Here is a 21,191-nt window from a genome sequence, read left to right on the forward strand (position 1 = left end):
AAGAAAAGAATGAATGGGGCCATGTATTGTGAGATTTTGAGTGACAACCTCCTTCCATCAGCAAGGGCATTGAAGATGAAACGTGGCTGGGTCTTTCAGCATGACAATGATCCCAAACACACCGCCCGGGCAACGAAGGAGTGGCTTCGTAAGAAGCATTTCAAGGTCCTGGAGTGGCCTAGCCAGTCTCCAGATCTCAACCCCATAGAAAATCTTTGGAGGGAGTTGAAAGTCTGTGTTGCCCAGCGACAGCCCCAAAACATCACTGCTCTAGAGGAGATCTGCATGGAGGAATGGGCCAAAAATACCAGCAACAGTGTGTGAAAACCTTGTGAAGACTTACAGAAAACGTTTGACCTCTGTCATTGCCAACAAAGGGTATATAACAAAGTATTGAGATGAACTTTTGTTATTGACCAAATACTTATTTTCCACCATAATTTGCAAATAAATTCTTTAAAAATTAGACAATGTGATTTTCTGGATTTTTTTTCTCTCATTTTGTCTCTCATAGTTGAGGTATACCTAGGATGAAAATTACAGGCCTCTCTCATCTTTTTAAGTGGGAGAACTTGCACAATTGGTGGCTGACTAAATACTTTTTTGCCCCACTGTATATGCAGATGATACTGTTGTGTACTGTTGTGCTAGCACTGTTGCCCTTGCATTTGAGCGTCTGCAGTCTGCTTTTGACACTTTTCAGTCACATCAGTTCCACCTTAGGTTGGTGTTAAATTCAGATAAGACAAAAGTCATGTTGTTTTCCAATAAGAAAAGGTTACTAACTGTTCTTCCCTGCATCATGTCTGCACATCATAACCCCATTGAAGCTGTTAACACCTACAGATACTTAGGCATCACTATAGATCAGGGGTGCCCAACCTTTTTTGAATCGAGAGCTACTTTTAAAGTTACCAGTCTGCTGAGATCTACCAGTCCAAATAGAGAGGCGTAGCCATTACTGACAGCCTACTACCAGGTAAATACACACTTCTACTTGTATAAAACTGACCTTTGTACGATGAATACTTCATAAAATACTGCAGATCCTTTATCTTACCTATTTCTAATCTACACACATACAAGTATTTAACTGAAGTTACACAACAGTGTTGTTGATACAGAGTTGGAGTTTATTCACACGTCACATACTACAGTGGATAATGTTTTCAAGACACATTGAACAGTGCTGCCACATATGACACAGGACAAAAAGAAAAGACTCCTTTTCTTTGCCATTATATACAAATAGTGTTGCTACAAAAGTATAAATTAGGCTTACTAATAAGACAACTCAGATCTGAAGCTACACAGGAATCTGCTGCCAAAGTGCAATAAAAAAGACAACATTAATAGAATCAAACCCTTTTTTTGTTGCATTTTAAAAAGAAATGCCTTTAAAATAGGATGCAAGCAACACTAGTTTCTTAACCTGAATTGATAATAGACTATCATCTATTTAAGTTTGCATTCTTATACCATTTTGTACAATAATTATAATGAATAAGTTCAAACAAACTAAAACTTACAGCTGATTAATAACGGTATCTAACTTGAGTTTTTATCAAAAACCTGTTGAAATGCTGTTATTTTTACTGTCCCCCAAAAGCGCGTCGGCAGCCTCCAGGAATGCTTCTTTCACAACTTCGCCGTCTTTGAAATACTTCATGTGTTTCTCAAGAACGTGACTGACACGATAAGGTGCTCTGGTAGCAGCCTTGCTCTTGTTGTTGGGCCTGGTGAAAATGGACTGCTGTGCATTTAGCTGTCCTTTCAGGCCCCTCCCCTTTTGGGAGCGTAGGGCAGAATTAGGAGGGAATTCCGTCTCCTAGCGTTTGTGCACTGTTTTGAAATGCCGCTCCTAAATTACCCTTCTTCGATAAAGCCACGCTCGCATTGCAGATGAGACAGATGGACTTTGAATTGGAATAGATACAAAAATAATCATCCTCCCACTCGGAGTGAAAATTATATATGTTTAGCTTCTGCCGTAATTGCGGTCTTGTGTGTGTGCGGACTGTCATTCCTGTTGACACGGACAACGTTAGCGAACTAGTGCCCGCTGGCCCACCAGCCACGCCCCGACACATGGGGTCATGCCGGCCAATCACAAAGCTTTGATGCATTCAAGTGCATTATTCTGGCACAGGAAGACTATGTTATAGGACATTAACGATAAAACAGAATATTGTTGTTCTATTTTTAGACGGGAATCTCCCCGCGATCGACCGGTCGATCGCGATCGACTGGTTGGGCACCCCTGCTATAGATGAACATCTCTGCTTCAAACCACATATTGACAATCTCTTAAGGATATAACAATTAAAACTGGGATTATTTTTTAGAAATAAGTTCTGCTTCTCCACAAGTGTGAGGAAACGGCTTGTAGCTGCCACATTTTTGCCGCTCTTGGACTACGGGGATGTTGTGTACATGAACGCCTCAGCTCACTCCCTTCATCTGCTGGACGCTGTCTAAACCCCTCACACACCATTGCACGCTGTACGCTTTAGTCAACTGGACATCATTATCAATGCGCAGATCACTGCACTGGTACAAACTGATCTATACAGCTATGCTTGGACTGCTCCCCCTCTACATATCCACTTACATATCACACAAACAGTACAGCTATAGACTACAATCTCAAAATGACATCCCCTCAGTACGCACGCACGGTGCTTGGGAAAAAAGCCATATCATACTCTGCCCCCTCGACCTGCAACACACTTCAGCAGGAACTTAAGCTGACCACTTTGATACCCATCACAGATTTTAAACTCATTTTAAAAAAGCCGGAGAAACCATCTGTGGGTGTTTGCACCTGCTATATCTGACTGTATATGGATTTCAATGACTACTTTTTTTACGATGTTGTATTCTAGTGTTGCCTCTGTGTTTAGTGTCCTGTCTGTAACTTTGTGTGGTAGTGTTACCACTGACAGGTCTCGCTTGAAAATGAGACCTTGTACCTGTATAAAAAATAAAAATCTCTCCAGTTTTAAACAATATTTTTGGTTTACTGTCCTATAGTATACATTGGAATGATTTCAAACTTGTTTTTATTTATCCTAATAATTATAAAGGTGTGCCTTGGAAATGTTTGTTTACATAAATTGTGATCAAAACGTTGCAGACTCACTGAGATAACTTAGACTAAAGTTAACAATCTAAACACTCAGAGTCCTTTAACTCACTGAGCCTCTCAGTCTGACAGGACAAGGCTCTCCTCCATCTTGATGTAGAAACATCTTCTCATATCCGTTAGCGCAGCTAGCACCAGATGCTAACAACAACAAGCTGAGCTGCGGCTATGAGCTAAGGGTGCCTGATAAGCCAACATGGGCACTTTCATCAATTACAACGCCCATCGTACAGGGCAAATTAAAAATGTAACCGGGGTGAAAAGGGTGTTACCTTTACTTAATTAAGAATGTTGTTATATCGAGGCCGAAAATTAGGATGAGCGAGCGCCAACGGTTAAACACGTTTTGTTTTCCTCCCAGAGCTACCAGCGCAGATCTGGCGCCCTTGGCGACCGCCTATGTCGCCAGACGCAGCATCTTGTAAGAAACAAGGTCTCGGGGCTTGTTAACATTTAACAACCTATTATTGATGCATACCCACTTAATGGGAAGAAACTCAGCTAACAGACGATATTAACAATTTTTATCTAAACGAAACACAATTCTAACACCAAGTCTAAATCAGCACTTAACGAAAACTAGCTAACGCTACATTAGCATATAACTGGCGACGGCAATTGTTCTACTTCCTGCTATCTGCACAAACGACATGTCATATGAAAGCTGAGCATAGATCTGACTGGCAGCTGGCGCACCATTACGCTTTGTGGCGAAAACAGATATAGAGGTCATGGTGAATTTTCCAAAAAGGTCAAAAACAGTTGTATTTGGATGGAATGAATACCTATAGTGATATTTCAAAGAAATAAAATGAGTTTTACAGTGTGGTACCTGAGAAAGGTCAAATGATAACCAAATGTACACAAAGGTGAGTCCGCCTGGACCTACCTGTGCTACACCTCTCTAAAAAATGTCAGGTTTCACTAAATTAGCATCTATCTTGACACAGGATACTTATGATATATTGTGGTTTGGATCCCTAAAGGTTCTGGGCTACTATTCCATCATTCAAGGGTGGTTTTCACTATAAATAATGTGTTTGTTTTAGGCAGAGATTAGAATTTGCATTTTTTTACTATGTTCAATCTGAATTTACTCTGACACAGCAACATCTATATTGATTCTGACACTTCTACAGCCAACTCACAGGTGTATCATTGCTTTGATAAAAAAAGGTTATTCATATACCCCTTTTAGTTGTGAAGATATCGATCTGTGTGCATCTGGACCCGGTGACGACATTACCTATTGACGCAGCAACCACTGTAAGTTATATTCTTGTTTAATTAGACTTCTGTTTATTTATTCGACTCTGTATAATTGTTACTGTAGCTTAAACGGCTAAATCTCTTTTGAGAGATTTTAAATCTCAGATCTGCTCAGGCGAAACCTGCTTTACAGGTCTCAGCACTCAAGCCTGCATTATTAATATAGGCAGGGCCAGTCTATTGTCGCCCATCAGCTGTAGATAGTTAACTAATTAGAGGGGCGTGCCCCTACAGCTGTGAGAACTGAGCAATCAGGCGTCCATTTTAGGTATCACTTTCCTGGAGCGTCAGACAGGCTAAGACTGACAAAGACATTAGAGTCCTACGGGAGTCACGAGGGAGGCAAAGAGGAGGCAAATCCTACTTTGATTGAGCTAAGTATCGTTGGTGTTTTTATTTTTTCATTTTGTTGTTTAGCCCCTCATGCTATAATCATGTGTATTTTCTCCATTCCTGTTCATGTGTCTTCTCGCAATTATCACTGGCCCCGTGTATCTCGTAATCGATATAACCGGCCTGCTCTCGTCTATCCCACGTGCTCCACTGAGATCCAACATCTAGTTTCAGGTGGCCTGTGGAACTGCCAGTCAGCTGTTCCCAAGGCTGACTTCATCTCTGGCTACGCCTCCCTGCAGTCTCTGGATTTCCTTGTTCTCACTGAGACCTGGATTACTCCATCCAACACATCCACCCCAGCAGCTCTCTCCACTGCATATTCCTTCTCCCATACACCCAGACCCACTGGCAGAGGAGGTGGCACTGGTCTCCTGCTCTCTCCCAAATGGAGCTTTTCCCTCTTCAAGCTACCTAACTTCACTCCTTCCACCTTTGAGTTCCATGCCGTCACAGTAACCCATCCTATACAGTTAACCATTGTTGTTCTCTACCGTCCGCCAGGCGCCTTGGGGGACTTCTTGGAGGAATTAGATCATCTCCTCTCACACATCCCTGAAACTGGCCCTCCCGCTGTACTTCTCGGAGACTTCAACCTCCAGATGGGGAAGATAGACGAACTAACATCTCTGTTAACCGCCTTTGCTTTCTCACTGTCTCCGTCCCCACCGACTCATAAAGCTGGCAATGTCCTTGATCTCATATTCTCAAGGAACTGCGCTACTTCTAACCTCTCTGTAAACCCGCTCCACACATCCGATCATTTCTTAATTTCATTCTCTCTATCCCTTTCCAAACATAACAAACTAATCTCTTCCCATCCTACACTTGTCCGCCGTAACCTTCGCTCCCTCTCCCCCTCTACCTTTGCCTCGTCGGTGCTCTCAGCCCTCTCTTCCTCTGATTCGTTCCAACTACTGCCTCCAAACTCTGCTGCAGAAACTCTCCTCTCTACTCTCTCATCCACTCTGGACTCGCTCTGTCCTCTCACATCTCGGCAGGCTCGTCAGTCCCCTCCTGCTCCCTGGCTAAATGATGCACTGCGTGCTAATAGAACCGTCCTTAGGGCAGCAGAGCGGAAATGGTGGAAATCCAACACCGTGACGACCTCCTAACCTATCAAGCTCTCCTCTCCTCTTTCTCTGCTTCGATCTCTCAGGCAAAAAGCACTTTCTTTCAAGATAAGATCCAATCTTCCTATTCCAATCCTAAAAAACTATTTTCCATCTTCTCCACCCTCTTGGACCCTCCAAAAGCTCCTCCCCCCTCCTCACTTCTGTCAAGCGACTTTGTTACCCACTTTGAAAAAAAGGTTAATGATATTCGCTCTTCTTTTTCTGACTCACCTTTACTCACCGCTGGGTCACCAGACCTTCCTTCCACCAACACACTAACCTCCTTTTCCCCTCTCTCTCCAAGTGAGGTTCTTACCCTCATTACCTCTGCCCGCCCTACCACCTGTCCTCTGGACCCTATCCCTTCAAACCTCCTTCAGACTATCGCTCCTGATATTCTACCGTTTCTCACCCATTTCATCAACACTTCTCTAACTTCTGGTCACTTTCCAAACAGTCTCAAGGAGGCAAGAGTAAACCCTCTCCTAAAGAAACCCACTCTCAACCCGTCTGATGTTATAAACTACAGGCCTGTCTCTCTCCTCCCGTTCCTGTCTAAATCACTTGAACGCGCTGTCTTTAAACAACTCTCCTGTTATCTCAATCAGAACAACCTTCTGGATCCGCACCAGTCTGGTTTCAAGGCAGGTCACTCCACAGAAACTGCTCTCATTGCTGTCACGGAGGAACTGCACACTGCCAAAACTGCATCCCTCTCCTCTGTCATCATCCTGTTGGACCTGTCTGCTGCATTCGACACGGTGAATCATCAGATCCTCCTTCGCACTCTCCAAAAACTTGGAGTTTCAGGCTCTGCACTTTCCCTCCTCACCTCATACCTGAAAGACCGTACCTACAGGGTGACTTGGAGAGGGTCTGAGTCCGACCCTTGTCAATTAACTACGGGGGTCCCTCAGGGCTCTGTTCTTGGTCCCCTCCTCTTCTCCCTGTACACAAACTCGCTCGGATCAGTCATTAGCCCGCATGGTTTTTCTTACCACTGCTACGCTGACGACACCCAATTAATTCTGTCCTTTCCCCGCTCAGAGACCCAGGTCGTCGCACGCATCTCTGCTTGTCTAGCTGACATCTCTCAGTGGATGTCTGCTCACCACCTCAAGCTCAACCTTGACAAGACTGAGCTGCTCTTCCTCCCGGGAAAAGATTGTCCAACTCTTGACCTGACAATCAACATCGGCACCTCAGTTGTTTCCCCGACTCAGACTGCAATGAATCTGGGTGTGACCCTAGATAACAGCCTGTCCTTCACTGCAAACATCGCTGCTACAACCCGTTGCTGCAGATACACGCTTTACAACATCAGGAAGATACGTCCCCAGTTGACTCAGAAAGCGACTCAGGTTCTGGTCCAGGCTCTCGTCATCTCACGCCTAGACTACTGCAACTCCCTCCTGGCTGGTCTACCTGCATGTGCCATCCGACCTCTGCAGCTCATCCAGAATGCAGCGGCTCATCTGGTCTTCAACCTTCCTAAATTCTCCCACACCACTCCGCTCCTCCGCTCCCTTCACTGGCTTCCGGTAACTGCTAGAATCCACTTCAAGACACTGGTACTTGCTTACCATGCTGCGAATGGATCTGGCCCTTCCTACATCCAGGACATGGTTAAACCGTACACCCCAGCGCGTGCACTACGCTCTGCATCAGCCAAACGACTCGTTGCGCCCTCGCTGCGAGGGGGACCCAAGTTCCCATCGGCGAAAACACGTGGGTTTGCTGTCCTGGCTCCAAGATGGTGGAATGAGCTCCCCATTGACATCAGGACGGCAGATAGCTTGCACATCTTCCGGCGCAAACTGAAAACTCATCTCTTTCGACTCCACTTCGAGCGTTAGAACTATTAACGAAGCACTTTTATACTAATAAAGGACTGGCTTACCTAAAGCCAGTTGAGTAGCACTTGAAATGTTTGGCTCTATGAAACCTGATGTACTTATATGATTCTGTTTTCTTCAAGGTTGTGTCTTCCTGGTCGAATGTACTTATTGTAAGTCGCTTTGGATAAAAGCGTCAGCTAAATGCAATGTAATGTAATGTAATCTTGTGGATGCAGTAAGTTGGCCCTGGACTTATAATGCAACTGAAAAGTTGATATCTGTTTTTATCTTTAATGGGTTCTGTTTTATGTTGTTTGGGGATGGACCTTCACTGACAGGTGCACTTGACGTGTTATTTCTCGTTTTGACGTGTTAACGTTATGCTTTGATCCTTAAGATTACTAAATGTTTAGCTATCCTTTCACATGTCATACAAAGTATGAAAGGCATACATCTTAAAATTATTTCATTGAATGTGAAGGGTATCAGCCAAAACCCTATCCTTCCTAAAGAATGAATGTCATACACCCTTTCTCCAAGAAACCCACCTTGCTGATCTTGAAAACATTCAACTGAGGAGGAGCTGGGATGGCCAGGTGTTCTACTCTTCTCACAACTGCTGTTCTCCTACATCGCTGTCTGCCCTTTACCCAGTAGATAGAACAGTAACTGATAAAGAGGGCTGTTATGTACTTTTATCAGGCTACTTGTATGTTAACTAGTTGTCCTAGGCTGTATATATGCCCCTAATGTATTTGAAGCCTCCTTTATCCCACAACTTATGTCACAACTAAAGAACCTGTTGCGAGGGGCGTACATCAGGGGTGCCCACTTAGCCCTCCTCTCTTTTTTTAGCATCTTGAGAAACTCCTGCTAATTGCTCGAAAGTGTATTTTACACAGATGGATAAAAGACACCCTTCCTAATGTTACGCGCGGCAGTTGTTTAGTCTGTAGGGACTCGGACTTTGGACTGAAGGGTCGCCACCTCCCCAAAATATATATATATATATTAGCCATTCACAACACTATCTTTGAATGAGTACAACATTCTTAAAATACTTCTTACAAAATCTCTTTAGTCTGCTATAATATATTTATGATTACTCATCATAGTTTTTTGCAGTATCTCTGTTACCTACCATGGTGGTTTCAGCAATGGAGCCAAAGCTGTTTATGAAAATGTTACAGGACACGTTGACTGGAGGACCTGCAGAGAGAGGGGGGAGATGTTTTGAGTTATTTTTTTCAAAAACACTATATGTACATATTAGCAAACAATTTCCGTATAACACCAATATGTTTGAAAGCATCAAAATGAATATGTTGATCAAATCTCAACCCCGGCCGGAGTCCGGCCCTGATATTACAGAGCCAGCTCACCTTGCCTCGCTCTGTCTACTGCTGTCAATCAGTGTGGCATGTCTCAGCAGCCATGCCCTCAGCTCCACCTCTTTGCTCTTGTTAGGATTAGGCGGGAGCAGGCGGGAGTAAAGTGCTGATGTCACTGCCAAAATTATGCCGGTCGGCTCCGCCCATTTTGGCATCCACAGCTGCTTTGCAGAAAGGGGGAAGAACCTCATCCCAGCCTTTCATAAAAAGGGCTTCTAGTTGTTTAAAAAAAATATTACGATCACCATGTTTTACCACCTTTCTATGACATAGCAGCATCGCCCCATTGTTTCTACTCATCTCATCTCATGTCCTCATATTTGTGCTACTATACATTTGTTTACGTTTTTCCACCATAAGCACCAACCAAACAATGCTTGCTCTCAAACTGTGTATGAATATATGAGTGAGTTTGTCACTGCTTAATCTGACAGCAAAGATCGCTTACATTACCAAAAGATTATCTAAAAATGTCTCAAAGCACAATAAAAGTATATACTGTAAGTAATGCAAGAACAATAAAGAGGATAACTGGCCTTAGACCTTAATGAAAGGTAAAGTACCTTATTCTGTGAACAATACCAGTCATGGTATGACAAATTTGACATGTTGCCATGTCATTTTTAAGTTTGAATATGCTAAAAAGGTTAAGCAAATTTCATATTAAAGGTCCCATGACATGCTTTTCCGGTTATTACCCGTCCCCTTGTGTGTTATGTAGCTTTTTCTGCATGTAAACGGTCTGTAGATTCAAAAACCCTCAAAGTACACCCTGTAGCGAGTAAAACTCTAACACTGTGCTGCCCCAGAACGCCTCGTTAGAGATTTTTCATTTTCCATTTTTTTCTTCCTGGGTATGGTGACGTAACCATACCCAAATGGACCAATCCGCGGAGCCGTTACGTTACGTCCGCATTACATCCGTGTTACGTCCATGTTACGTCCATGTTATGTTACGTACGTGTTACGTCCACGTTACTTCCTCACAGACACTCAATCTTTTCTCAGCTGCAGCTCCGCGGATTTCTCAGCCTGAGACGGCGGAACGCGGCAAGGCTGCGGGTGTGTGTGTGCTCGGGCTGGTTTCGGGCTGGGTTTCGCTGTGTCTCCCCACAGGGAGGGGGGAGCTCAGGAGCTCCAACAAGCCGTGTAGGACAGAGAGTGAATACACATATACCGAGATGCTGTATGAGAAACCAATGTGATTTTGGAACATTGAACAATGTAAATATATTCTAGTAGACCTCAACAATGGAATTATGATCAGTAGAAATGGCCATGTCATGGGATCTTTAAGTTTAAGAACATGTCTCTGTTTAGCAAACTGACAGAGGGGACACCAGTGGCTGCCAAAACTAAATCAGCTTCTATGTGTTACAAAATTGATCGATGCATCACAATGGACTCCACTTTTCCCTGTGTGTTCTTGTTGGAAAATACAGACGGACACAAAGATAGCCAAGTATGTACCTTTAAAATTTGGTCTTATCCTGGCATCATATCCAGATGTTCTGCCCATCAGTTTGTCCAGGAAGTCAGAGGGAGACATTGGGACCGGCCGTGTCTTCGCAGCACTGTCCACTTCCTTACAGTGACCAACACTGTAAGAAAACAAAACACACATGTAACAATAATCATCTGTGACATTTTCTCATCAGGGTGTGTTGGGTATTCTGCTTTGCTACTTGTCAACTGAAGTGAAGCACCATACATCACTGTTGTGACTAGCTTCTATGTTGATGTTATGAACAGCCTGAGGATTAAAACTGCATGAGACCACTTTAGAGTCTAAGATTTCCAACCACAGAGTTGAATGATTTTGGAAAGTAGGCTGTAAAAGAGTCAAACTTGTAAGACAAAAATGCAAACAACACCTGGGGCCTCATTTATAAACGTGGCGTACGCTCAAAAGATGGCGCACGCCAATTTCTAAGCAATCTTTGCGATTTATAAAAAACAAACTTGACGGAAAATGTGCGGTCCTCCACGTACACTCTGACCCATGCATATGCACAAAAGCGGGAGAGATCAGAAACTAAGACACCGTTGGCAGAAGGAAGACTGGAGATAAATATGTGAAAATAATACCATAAATATAATGTTACCTCTCATTTATATGAAGAATTAATTTGCAAAAATTGATTAAAGCCAATCTTAAAATGATTAAACAAACGCCTGTTTGCGATTCTTGAGTGCACACAAAAACGTAACTTGGAGAAATAAATAAATACGGATATGTTATTGAAAACCACCTCGAATATGTTGTCTTAATGTTATGAAATGTATTCTCATAAATGATGCGGGAAGCAGAAGGACAGAATTACATCTAAACTGATGCCGTTTTGCATTTGATAGATTGTATAGATACGAGCATGGTTTTATATACCATCATGTTTAATCCTCCTTCGACCTGCCCTCACAGAGAGCTCTGACACAGGGGCAGACACAGGCAGCCTAGTGTAGAGCTGCTGCCCGGCCCATGCCTCAACACACACACACACACACACACACACACACACACACACACACACACACACACACACACACACACACACACACACACACACACACACACACACACACACACACACACACACACACACACACACACACACACACACACACACACACACACACACACACACACACACACACACACACTGTCTGCTGTCTGTGTGAGTCTGCTTAACGATGGGGATGTGTCTTCGAGGAGTGTGTGAGTAGTGCTCGACATCATGTGGGTTTTTCTCTCTGAAACAGCAGCACAGTATTACTGCCTGGCAGTGGATATTGATGCTCACTTCCACTACCAATGTGTGTAATAGAAGGGATGATATTAGATTAGAAATCACAGTGATTAGATTCCTATTGAGTTTGGTGATCCTTACACTATTATGACAGTCAGTGGTCTCTATTTAAATGCAATGATGTTTGCCCTCAAAGCAAATGGGCTCCATTTAATCAATATTGTTTTAATAATGATAATTATATTGTTTATTATTATTTAATATATAAGTATTGACATTTTGCAAGTTAAATTGAACAATAATTACTTTACAGTTTATTTTGCAACAATACAGCAGAGATGGCAAAAGTACACACATCCATCACTCAAGTAGAAAGTTGTACTGACTAAACTTCTTTACTCAAATAAAAGTAAAGAAGTATGGGCTTCGAAATGTAATCAAGTCAACAGTAGCCATAACTAACTGGTAACTGGACCTCACTTTATATTAATAGAAAATTAAAGAACTTCTATTTCAAACTGTAACATTCAACAGTATCCAGGCTGAACAACCACTATTGAGAACATAAGCAGAGAAAAACATAGTGTAGTGGGGACAAGGAATACACTTTTGCCATTACCTAGATATCTCTGTTTTCAGTCATTTTCTTTCACTTTTTCATTTTCTTCTTTAGCCATGTTTCGTTGAAATAGCTTTGTAGGCTAGTGGCATAGTTTGAGATATTCACATTGGTTGCTCTTCTTTACAGAAGACCAGGAAATGTTGGATACACCAATAGGCACACACTGACTCTAAATAATAATGAACACACCACCAAATGCAGATTAAAACTAAAGTAAAATGTAAGAAGTAGAAACGGGGGGTTATGTATTGTAACCCTAGTTCTATAAGCACAGGCGGAGCCCTCTACTGGACTCTATGGGTACTACTCTCATCAATGAGACGTGAGCGTTCACACACTGAAGTTGTATAAACGTAGCCAGCCAATCAAGGCGAGCCTACCTGAATGTGCGCGCAGGCTCACAGTATATAAGGCAGCTACACCTCCTGACTGTCATCCTACACCCTCTTCAGCGAGCGGCATTGGGAAGACAGGGCCCCTAGATAGAGGGCTTCACCTGTGCTTAAAGAACTAGGGTTACAATTAGGGCTGTCAAGTTAACGCGTTAACGCAAAAAAATATTAACGCCACTAATTATTTTAACGCGATTAACGCATGTGTATTTTTTGTCCTCGGCCGCCCCGTAGTTTCAGAGCACATCGAATTTAAAATACCATCTACAAGCTGATGCTGACAGCCCCGCTCCTGCCGCCCGCTTGTGGGAGACCACACTTCCACGCTCACTGGCAGGCACCGACTGGCCATCGGGAGGACCGGGAGGGTGTGTGTATGTGTGGCGCGAGAGAGAGAACGGGCACACCTTACGTGTATTGTTGTTGTTAGCATCTGGTTCTAGCTAGCTGCGCTAACGGATATAAGGAGCTGTTTCAATGAAAACAGAGGAGCGACATTTCGCCGACAACTACGCCGAGTACTTGACTTTATGCAGGAAGCCAGACAGTGGGACATTGTACGAAAAGTCAGCACACTCAGCACGGATAGTGCAACATGATTGCAGCGTCCAGGCAGCTCCCGTTCGAGCATATGCCTTGAGTTGCACATAGCTCCAACAATCCATCACACACACACACACACACACACACACACACACACACACACACACACACACACACACACACACACACACACACACACACACACACACACACACACACACACACACACACACACACACACACACACACACACACACACACACACACACACACACACACACACACACACACACACACACACACACACACACACACACCATTTGTATTGTATTATTGTATGAGAGGTTCCAGGTTGAATTGAGGCGAATATTTGTAATGTTCAGAGGTTGTTGTGTTTAATATTCATGAGAATATTTGTCATTGTTCAAATGATAATAAACATTAGCATAAAGCATATTTGTCCACTCATATGTTGATAAGAGTATTAAAAACTTGAAAAATATTCCTCTAAGGTACATTTAGAACAGATCAAAAATGTGCGATTAATTTGTGATTAATCGCGATTAACTATGGACAATCATGCAATTAATCGCGATTAAATATTTTAATCGACTGACAGCCCTAATATAAATATATATATATGTGTGTGTGTGTGTGTGTGTGTGTCCGCATCTGTAGCCTGTTATTGTCTCATTATACCGCTCTGTGAATGAATCAAAATAAATAAATAAGTGGTCATGAACACATCTGTCCATCAGACAGAGGGCTGCTGTGCCTCCTGTCATCATTAATGGACGTCTCTTTAAAATGACCGCTCAGAGGAGAGGAGTTCTCATTTCTCTAACGCCTGCTGCTTCCCCTCCTCTCTCCTCGGTTCCCCTCCTCGGCTCCTCGGCTCACATCTCCTGTGGGCGGGACTAAGTCTCGAGGATAGGAGTCGAGGAGGGGAGTCGAGGAGGGGAGTTAGAGAAATGAGAAAGGGCCCTTGACTGTGGCATGAGCAAGCCCCTTGTCCACCATTAGCTGTAGATAGGATATACTAATAATAATAATAATGGGTTGAATTTATAACGCACTTCATATTTGAGTTCAAATCCCCAAGTGCTACAAGCAGTGAGCATGGAACAGTATAAAACAGTACACAACAAGGTAGAATTTAATAAAAAGCAGCAAAAACAAACAATAAAAATAAATAAAAATAGTAGTAATAAATAAAATAAAAGGTCTAGGGAAAGGCTCTATTGAACAGATGGGTTTTGAGGCCTTTAAAAGCATTCACGGTCTGTGGTGCTCTCATGTGGTCGGGGAGCACGTTCTGGTCTGGTTCTCGTTCTAGCAGAAAGCCCGGTCTCCCATAGTACAGAGCTTGGTCCTGGGGGGTTTGAGGAGATTGGCTTTGCTGGAGCGGGAGGTCCGCAAGGAAGTACGAGGGGTGAGGAGTTCCTTGAGGTAGGGAGGGGCAGTTCTATGGATACACTGGTGGGTGAGGAGGGAGACCTTGAATTCGATCCTCAGTTCCACAAGGAGCAAGTGTAGTGATTTCAGGATGGGGGTGATATGATCATATTTGCGCACCCTCATCAGGATCCTAGCAGTGCTGTTCTGTATGTACTGGAGATTCTGGATGCTTTTGTTAGGGATCCCGATGAGGAGTGCATTGCAGTAGTCCAGCCTGGAGGAGACAAAGGCGTGGACTAGCTTTTCGGCGTCAGACAGAGTGAGTGTGGGGCGGAGTTTGGCGATATTCCTGAGGTGATAAAAGGAGTTCTTGCAAAGCTGTTTAATGTGAGCCTCAAAGGTCAGAGGGGCGTCCATTTTCACACCCAGGATGGTGACTATTGAAGAGAGGGTAATAGAGTAGAAGCCCAATGTACCGGACAGAGGCTCTAGACTATTTTCCTCGCACCAACGTTCAGTCTGCCTGAAGCAGAGATGTCTGTCTGTTCTCTGACAGAGTGGCACGTAGCCTTCCCTCCTTCTCGATGGGGCGTACACCTCTCTCTCGATGGGGGCGTACACCTTGCTCTCGATGGGGGCTGAATCCACTGCTTTTCTGCCAATTGGCCGCAAACCCCCAACTTGGTTAGGTGTAAGATCAATTGGGCTTTGTGGAACATCTGCCCATTCTCTGGACCTGGCCATGACTATGAGGTCGTTGAGATAAAATAAAATCCTCATGCCATGGCCGCGAAGCGGCTGAAGCGCTGTGGTCACACATTTTCTGAACGTGCGTGGGGACAGGGAGTAGCCGAACGGTAGTCTGTTGTACTCATAGGCTATCCCCTGGAAGGCAAAACGCAAATACTTCCTGTGTTTTGGCTTTCTAGCAATTTCGACATGAAAGTAAGCGTCCCTCAGGTCGATGGTTTGTGAACCAATCACCCGGCTGCACCAGTTCCAGTGACTGTAGGAATCCCAACCACTTCGTCCTGTAACAGGCTGTGGTGGATCCCGCCCTTGCTGCCTGGACAGTCTGTATAACTTTGTCAGACAGTCCACCCCTTCTCAGCCAGTCCCTCTCAGGACCCAAGCCTGGAGAGGTTGGCCCAGAGTGGGTAACGCCCCTAATGCACCCGCTTCCTGAGACAGTGCCCCCGGAATTGAGGAACTGTCCAGGGCTGGCCCACCATCATCTGTGTCACTTCTGTGTACCATGGCACCGAGCGGCGACCTGAGGCTACCAGAATGACCGACAACTGTTCTCATCTCACCCCCTCCAGGAGTGGGGCATGAGACGCAGCGGTGGAAAGGCGTAGAGCATGTAAATAGGATAGCCGGAATGTGGGGGGCCTTTAGAGATAAAAACATTCTCTGAGGCCCACAACCACAGGTTCTCCTCTATGCTCAACAAGGCGGCGGAGCTGACTCCGTCCTGCCTGTTGATGTAAGCCACTGTGGTGCCAGCACATGTTTGCCCTGTAGTAAGGGTTTGAAGTGCTGTAGGACCAGTACTACTGCCCGTAGCTCTAGAAGGTTGATGTGCCGAGTTTCTGTCAGAGGCCAGCCACCACCTATAGCTCTCTCTAGGCAGATCCTCCCCCCATCCTGTCACGGATGCATCTGTGAACACCGTGATGTAGGAGGTCACCCGCCCCAGTGGAGTTCCTCTCCGCAGATGCTTTGGGGACCCCCAGTATCGGAGGTTGCCCTCCACTGAGGGGGGGATGGTCACCAGACGTCGTTTGTGCCTCTTGGGATCTAAACGAAGGCCGGCAAACCACCTCTGCAGGCGACGCAACCCCTGCGGTACCACGAGGTAAGCAGCCGCCATGAGACCCAGAGTCTGCATGATGGTCAAAGCTGTCACCGTTGCCCCCTGTCAGGGCCTGCAAACTGCCTGAAGCAGGGATGCCTGTTTGATCTCTGACAGGGTGGCACGTCTGCCTGCATCGAGCAAAATCCCCAGATCTAGGGATGTAACGATACCAAAAACTCACGGTACGATAATATCACGATAACAAGTCCACGGTACGGTATTTATCGCGATATTGAATAATAAAGGAAACCATTTTTTTTTTTCAATACAATTTTTTTTTACTCGGAAAATGTTTCTTTATTACATATTGAATCTGATTTATACAGCATTTTAGTTGGATACACAAGGACATTTAATAATCAGACCCTGCAATAAATAAATTAAATTTCACTTTAGTTTTTCAAGTAACTCAACTCAAACTCACTAAGTCACTCACTCAGCATCATCAGACAGGTTTTTAGGAATATGAGAATGTCCACATTTCCAGGTATTTATAAGCTGAGATGTTTGGGCATTTACAATATCCCCTGCTCTGGAAAAAACTCTCTCGCTTGGTACTGATGTTGCTGGGACAGCAGTGGTCGCGTTAACCGAATATTTTATTTAACAATGACGGAAAAATCTGAAAGCAGTCTGTCATTTTGACAGATTAGAACAAACTCGGAACAGCGCCAACGTTTCCCCGCAGCGAGGCTCTGGTGTTATGCATGCCCTCCAAAAGGAAATGATTCCAAAACCGTACTTTGCCGTACAGATCAATACATGTCTGGGAGGCAGGGCCGGCCCTGACCAATTTGCTGCCCTAGGCAATATTTTAGCTGGCGCCCCCCCCCCCCCAAATACAGACACTTACACTTACTATGACTCACGCGTGCATGGTTGTGGTGTATATTGTGTAATATTGAAGTTAAAAGCATCAATCTGGTGTACTTTGAGAGCAACATTAGGAAATCTATGGATACATCTCTTAACACCCATATGAAACAAAACTGTAAGTAGATTTTCTTTTTCATTATGGATACTTTACAAATCACTCCCCTTTCAAACTGTATTCTTGTTTATTAATAACAACTTTTTTGTACTGTCAGTATTTTATACCTGTTTTTCACCTATTCTCTTATTTTTGTATAACTATAATGATCATATAATGTGTGCAACTCGATTTTGACAGGAAAGCAACTGGAGACTTCTAGAATTGTGTGAGTAACATTCTGTTTTTAGACGTCTCTGTTTCAGTGTGTGTACTCTGTATCAATGCTCTGTAGTTGATCTGACTGAAATTGTGATTTTAAATCTCAAAACCGCTACAGTATCTGTCAGGCAGAAACTTGGGACAAGTAATTTGACTGAAACCTTAAAACTGAACTAACTGACTGCTAGGGTTAATTTTGATTTAAACATTTGTAGAATACTAAGAGCTTTATTGAGTAGGTGTAACTGTATTAAGGGTTAAACTCATAACTTTATAACTTAGGGTTTAATGTAATTGTAAAACCATTGGGCCACTTAAAATACAATAACAAGTCAGGAGGGAGCCAGTCTAGATTTCCTTTTGAGGGCCACCAGCTGCAGAGAGTTAACTAATTAAAGGGAAGTGGCCCCACAGCTGTGAGAACCATGTGTCAGGTGTCCATTTTAGGTAGCACTTTCCTGGAGCGTCAGCTTCAGCGTCAGACAGGCTAAGACTGACAATTGGAGTCCTGCGGGAGTCAAAGACTGACAAAGACATTGGAGTCTTGCGGGAGTCACGAGGGAGGCAAAGAGGAGGCAAATCCTACTTTGATTGAGCTAAAGTATCGCTGGTGTTTTATTTTATTTGGTTGGTTAGCCCCTCATGCTATAATCATGTGTATGTTCTCCATTCCTGTTTATGTGTCTTCTCGCAATTATCACTGGCCCCGTGTATCTCGTAATCGATATAACCGGCCTGCTCTCGTCTATCCCACATGCTCCACTGAGATCCAACATCTAGTTTCAGGCGGCCTGTGGAACTGCTAGTCAGCTGTTCCTAAGGCTGACTTCATCTCTGGCTACGCTTCCCTGCAGTCTCTGGATTTCCTTGCTCTCACTGAGACCTGGATTACTCCATCCAACACATCCACCCCAGCAGCTCTCTCCACAGCATATTCCTTCTCCCATACGCCCAGACCCACTGGCAGAGGAGGTGGCACTGGTCTCCTGCTCTCTCCCAAATGGAGTATTCCCTCTTCAAGCTACCTAACTTCACTCCTTCCACCTTTGAATTCCATGCCGTCACAGTAACCCATCCTATACAATTAACCATTCTTGTTCTCTACCGTCCACCAGGCGCCTTGGGGGACTTCTTGGAGGAATTAGATAATCTCCTCTCACTCATCCCTGAAACTGGCCCTCCCGCTGTACTTCTCGGAGACTTCAACCTCCAGACAGGGAAGATAGACGAACTAACATCTCTGTTAACCGCCTTTGCTTTCTCACTGTCTCCATCCCCACCAACTCATAAAGCTGGCAATGTCCTTGATCTCATATTCTCAAGGAACTGTACTACTTCTAACCTCTCTGTAAACCCGCTCCACACATCCGATCACTTCTTCATTTCATTCTCTCTACCCCTTTCCAAACATAACAAACTAATCTCTTCTCATTCTGCACCTGTCCGCCGTAACCTTCGTTCCCTCTCCCCCTCTACCTTTGCCTCATCGGTGCTCTCAGCCCTCCCTTCCTCGGACTCGTTCCAACTACTACCTCCAAACTTTGCTGCAGAAACTCTCCTCTCTACTCTCTCATCCTCTCTGGACTCTCTCTGTCCTCTCACATCTCGGCAGGCTCGTCAGTCCCCTCCTGCTCCCTGGCTAAATGATGCACTGCGTGCTAATATAACCGTCCTTCGGGCAGCAGAGCAGAAATGGTGGAAATCCAAACACTGTGACGACCTCCTAACCTATCAGGCTCTCCTCTCCTCTTTCTCTGCTTCGATCTATCAGGCAAAAAGCACTTTCTTTCAAGATAAGATCCAATCTTCCTATTCCAATCCCAAAAAACTATTTTCCATCTTCTCCTCCCTCCTGGACCCCCCCAAAGCCCCTTCCCCCTCCTCCCTTCTGTCAAGCGACTTTGTTAACCACTTTGAAAAAAAGGTTGATGATATTCGCTCTTCTTTTTCTGACTCACCTGTACTCACCGCTGGGTCACCAGACCCTCCTTTCACCCACACACTAACCTCCTTTTCCCCTCTCTCTCCAAGTGAGGTTATTACCCTCATTACCTCTGCCCGCCCTACCACCCTGGACCCTATCCCTTCAAACCTCCTTCAGACTATCGCTCCTGATATTCTACCGTTTCTCACCCATTTCATCAACACTTCTCTAACTTCTGGTCACTTTCCAAACAGTCTCAAGGAGGCAAGAGTAAACCCTCTCCTAAAGAAACCCACTCTCAACCCGTCTGATGTTATAAACTACAGGCCTGTCTCTCTACTCCCGTTCCTGTCTAAAACACTTGAACGCGCTGTCTTTAAATAACTCTCCTGCTATCTTCATCAGAAAAACCTTCTGGATCCGCACCTACAGGGTTACTTGGAGAGGGTCCGAGTCCGACCCTTGTCAATTAACTACAGGGGTCCCTCAGGGCTCTGTTCTTGGTCCCCTCCTCTTCTCCTTGTACACAAACTCGCTCGGATCAGTCATTAGCCCGCATGGTTTTTCATACCACTGGTACGCTGACGACACCCAATTAATTCTGTCCTTCCCCCGCTCAGAGACCCAGGTCGTCGCACGCATCTCTGCTTGTCTAGCTGACATCTCTCAGTGGATGTCTGATCATCACCTCAAGCTCAACCTTGACAAGACTGAACTGCGTTTCCTTCCGGGAAAAGATTGTCCCACTCTTGACCTAACAATCAACATTGGCACCTCTGTTGTTTACCCGACTCAGACTGCAAGGAATTTGGGTGTGACCCTAGATAATAACCTGTCCTTCACTGCAAACATCGCTGCTACAACCCGCTACTGCAGATACACGCTTTACAACATCAGGAAGATACGTCCCCAGCTGACCCAGAAAGCGACGCAGGTTCTGGTTCAGGCTCTGGTCATCTCACGCCTAGACTACTGCAACTCCCTCCTGGCTGGTCTACCTGCATGTGCCATCCAACCTCTGCAGCTCATCCAGAATGCAGCTGCTCGCCTGGTCTTCAACCTTCCTAAATTCTCCCACACCACGCCACTCCTCCGCTGCCTTCACTGGCTTCCGATAACTGCTAGAATCCACTTCAAGACAATGGTACTTGCGTACCATGCTGCGAATGGTTCTGGCCCTTCCTACATCCAGGACATGGTTAAACCGTACACCCCAGCACGTGCACTCCGCTCTGCATCAACCAAATGGCTCGCTGTACCCTCGCTGCGAAGGGGACCCAAGTTCCCATCAGCAAAAACACGTGGGTTTGCTATCCTGGCTCCAAAATTGTGGAATGAGCTCCCCATTGACATCAGGACAGCAG

General features: G+C 44.7%; 1 protein-coding gene across 3 annotated transcripts in view; it reads right to left on the minus strand.

The window, feature by feature from the left end:
- glra3 (glycine receptor, alpha 3) overlaps positions 1-21,191 on the minus strand; it is a 144,027-nt gene that overhangs the window by 66,504 nt on the left and 56,332 nt on the right. For all 3 annotated transcript variants that reach the window (XM_034224497.1, XM_034224496.1, XM_034224495.1), the window contains exons 2-3: positions 10,622-10,752; positions 8,902-8,969 (exon numbers count right to left, since the gene is read on the minus strand). In XM_034224497.1, the coding sequence (XP_034080388.1) occupies positions 8,902-8,969; positions 10,622-10,752 (199 nt within the window). The remainder of the gene's footprint in view (positions 1-8,901; positions 8,970-10,621; positions 10,753-21,191) is intronic.

This window comes from Gymnodraco acuticeps, unplaced genomic scaffold (assembly GCF_902827175.1).
Source record: "Gymnodraco acuticeps unplaced genomic scaffold, fGymAcu1.1, whole genome shotgun sequence".
Classification (NCBI taxonomy): Eukaryota; Metazoa; Chordata; class Actinopteri; order Perciformes; family Bathydraconidae; genus Gymnodraco; species Gymnodraco acuticeps.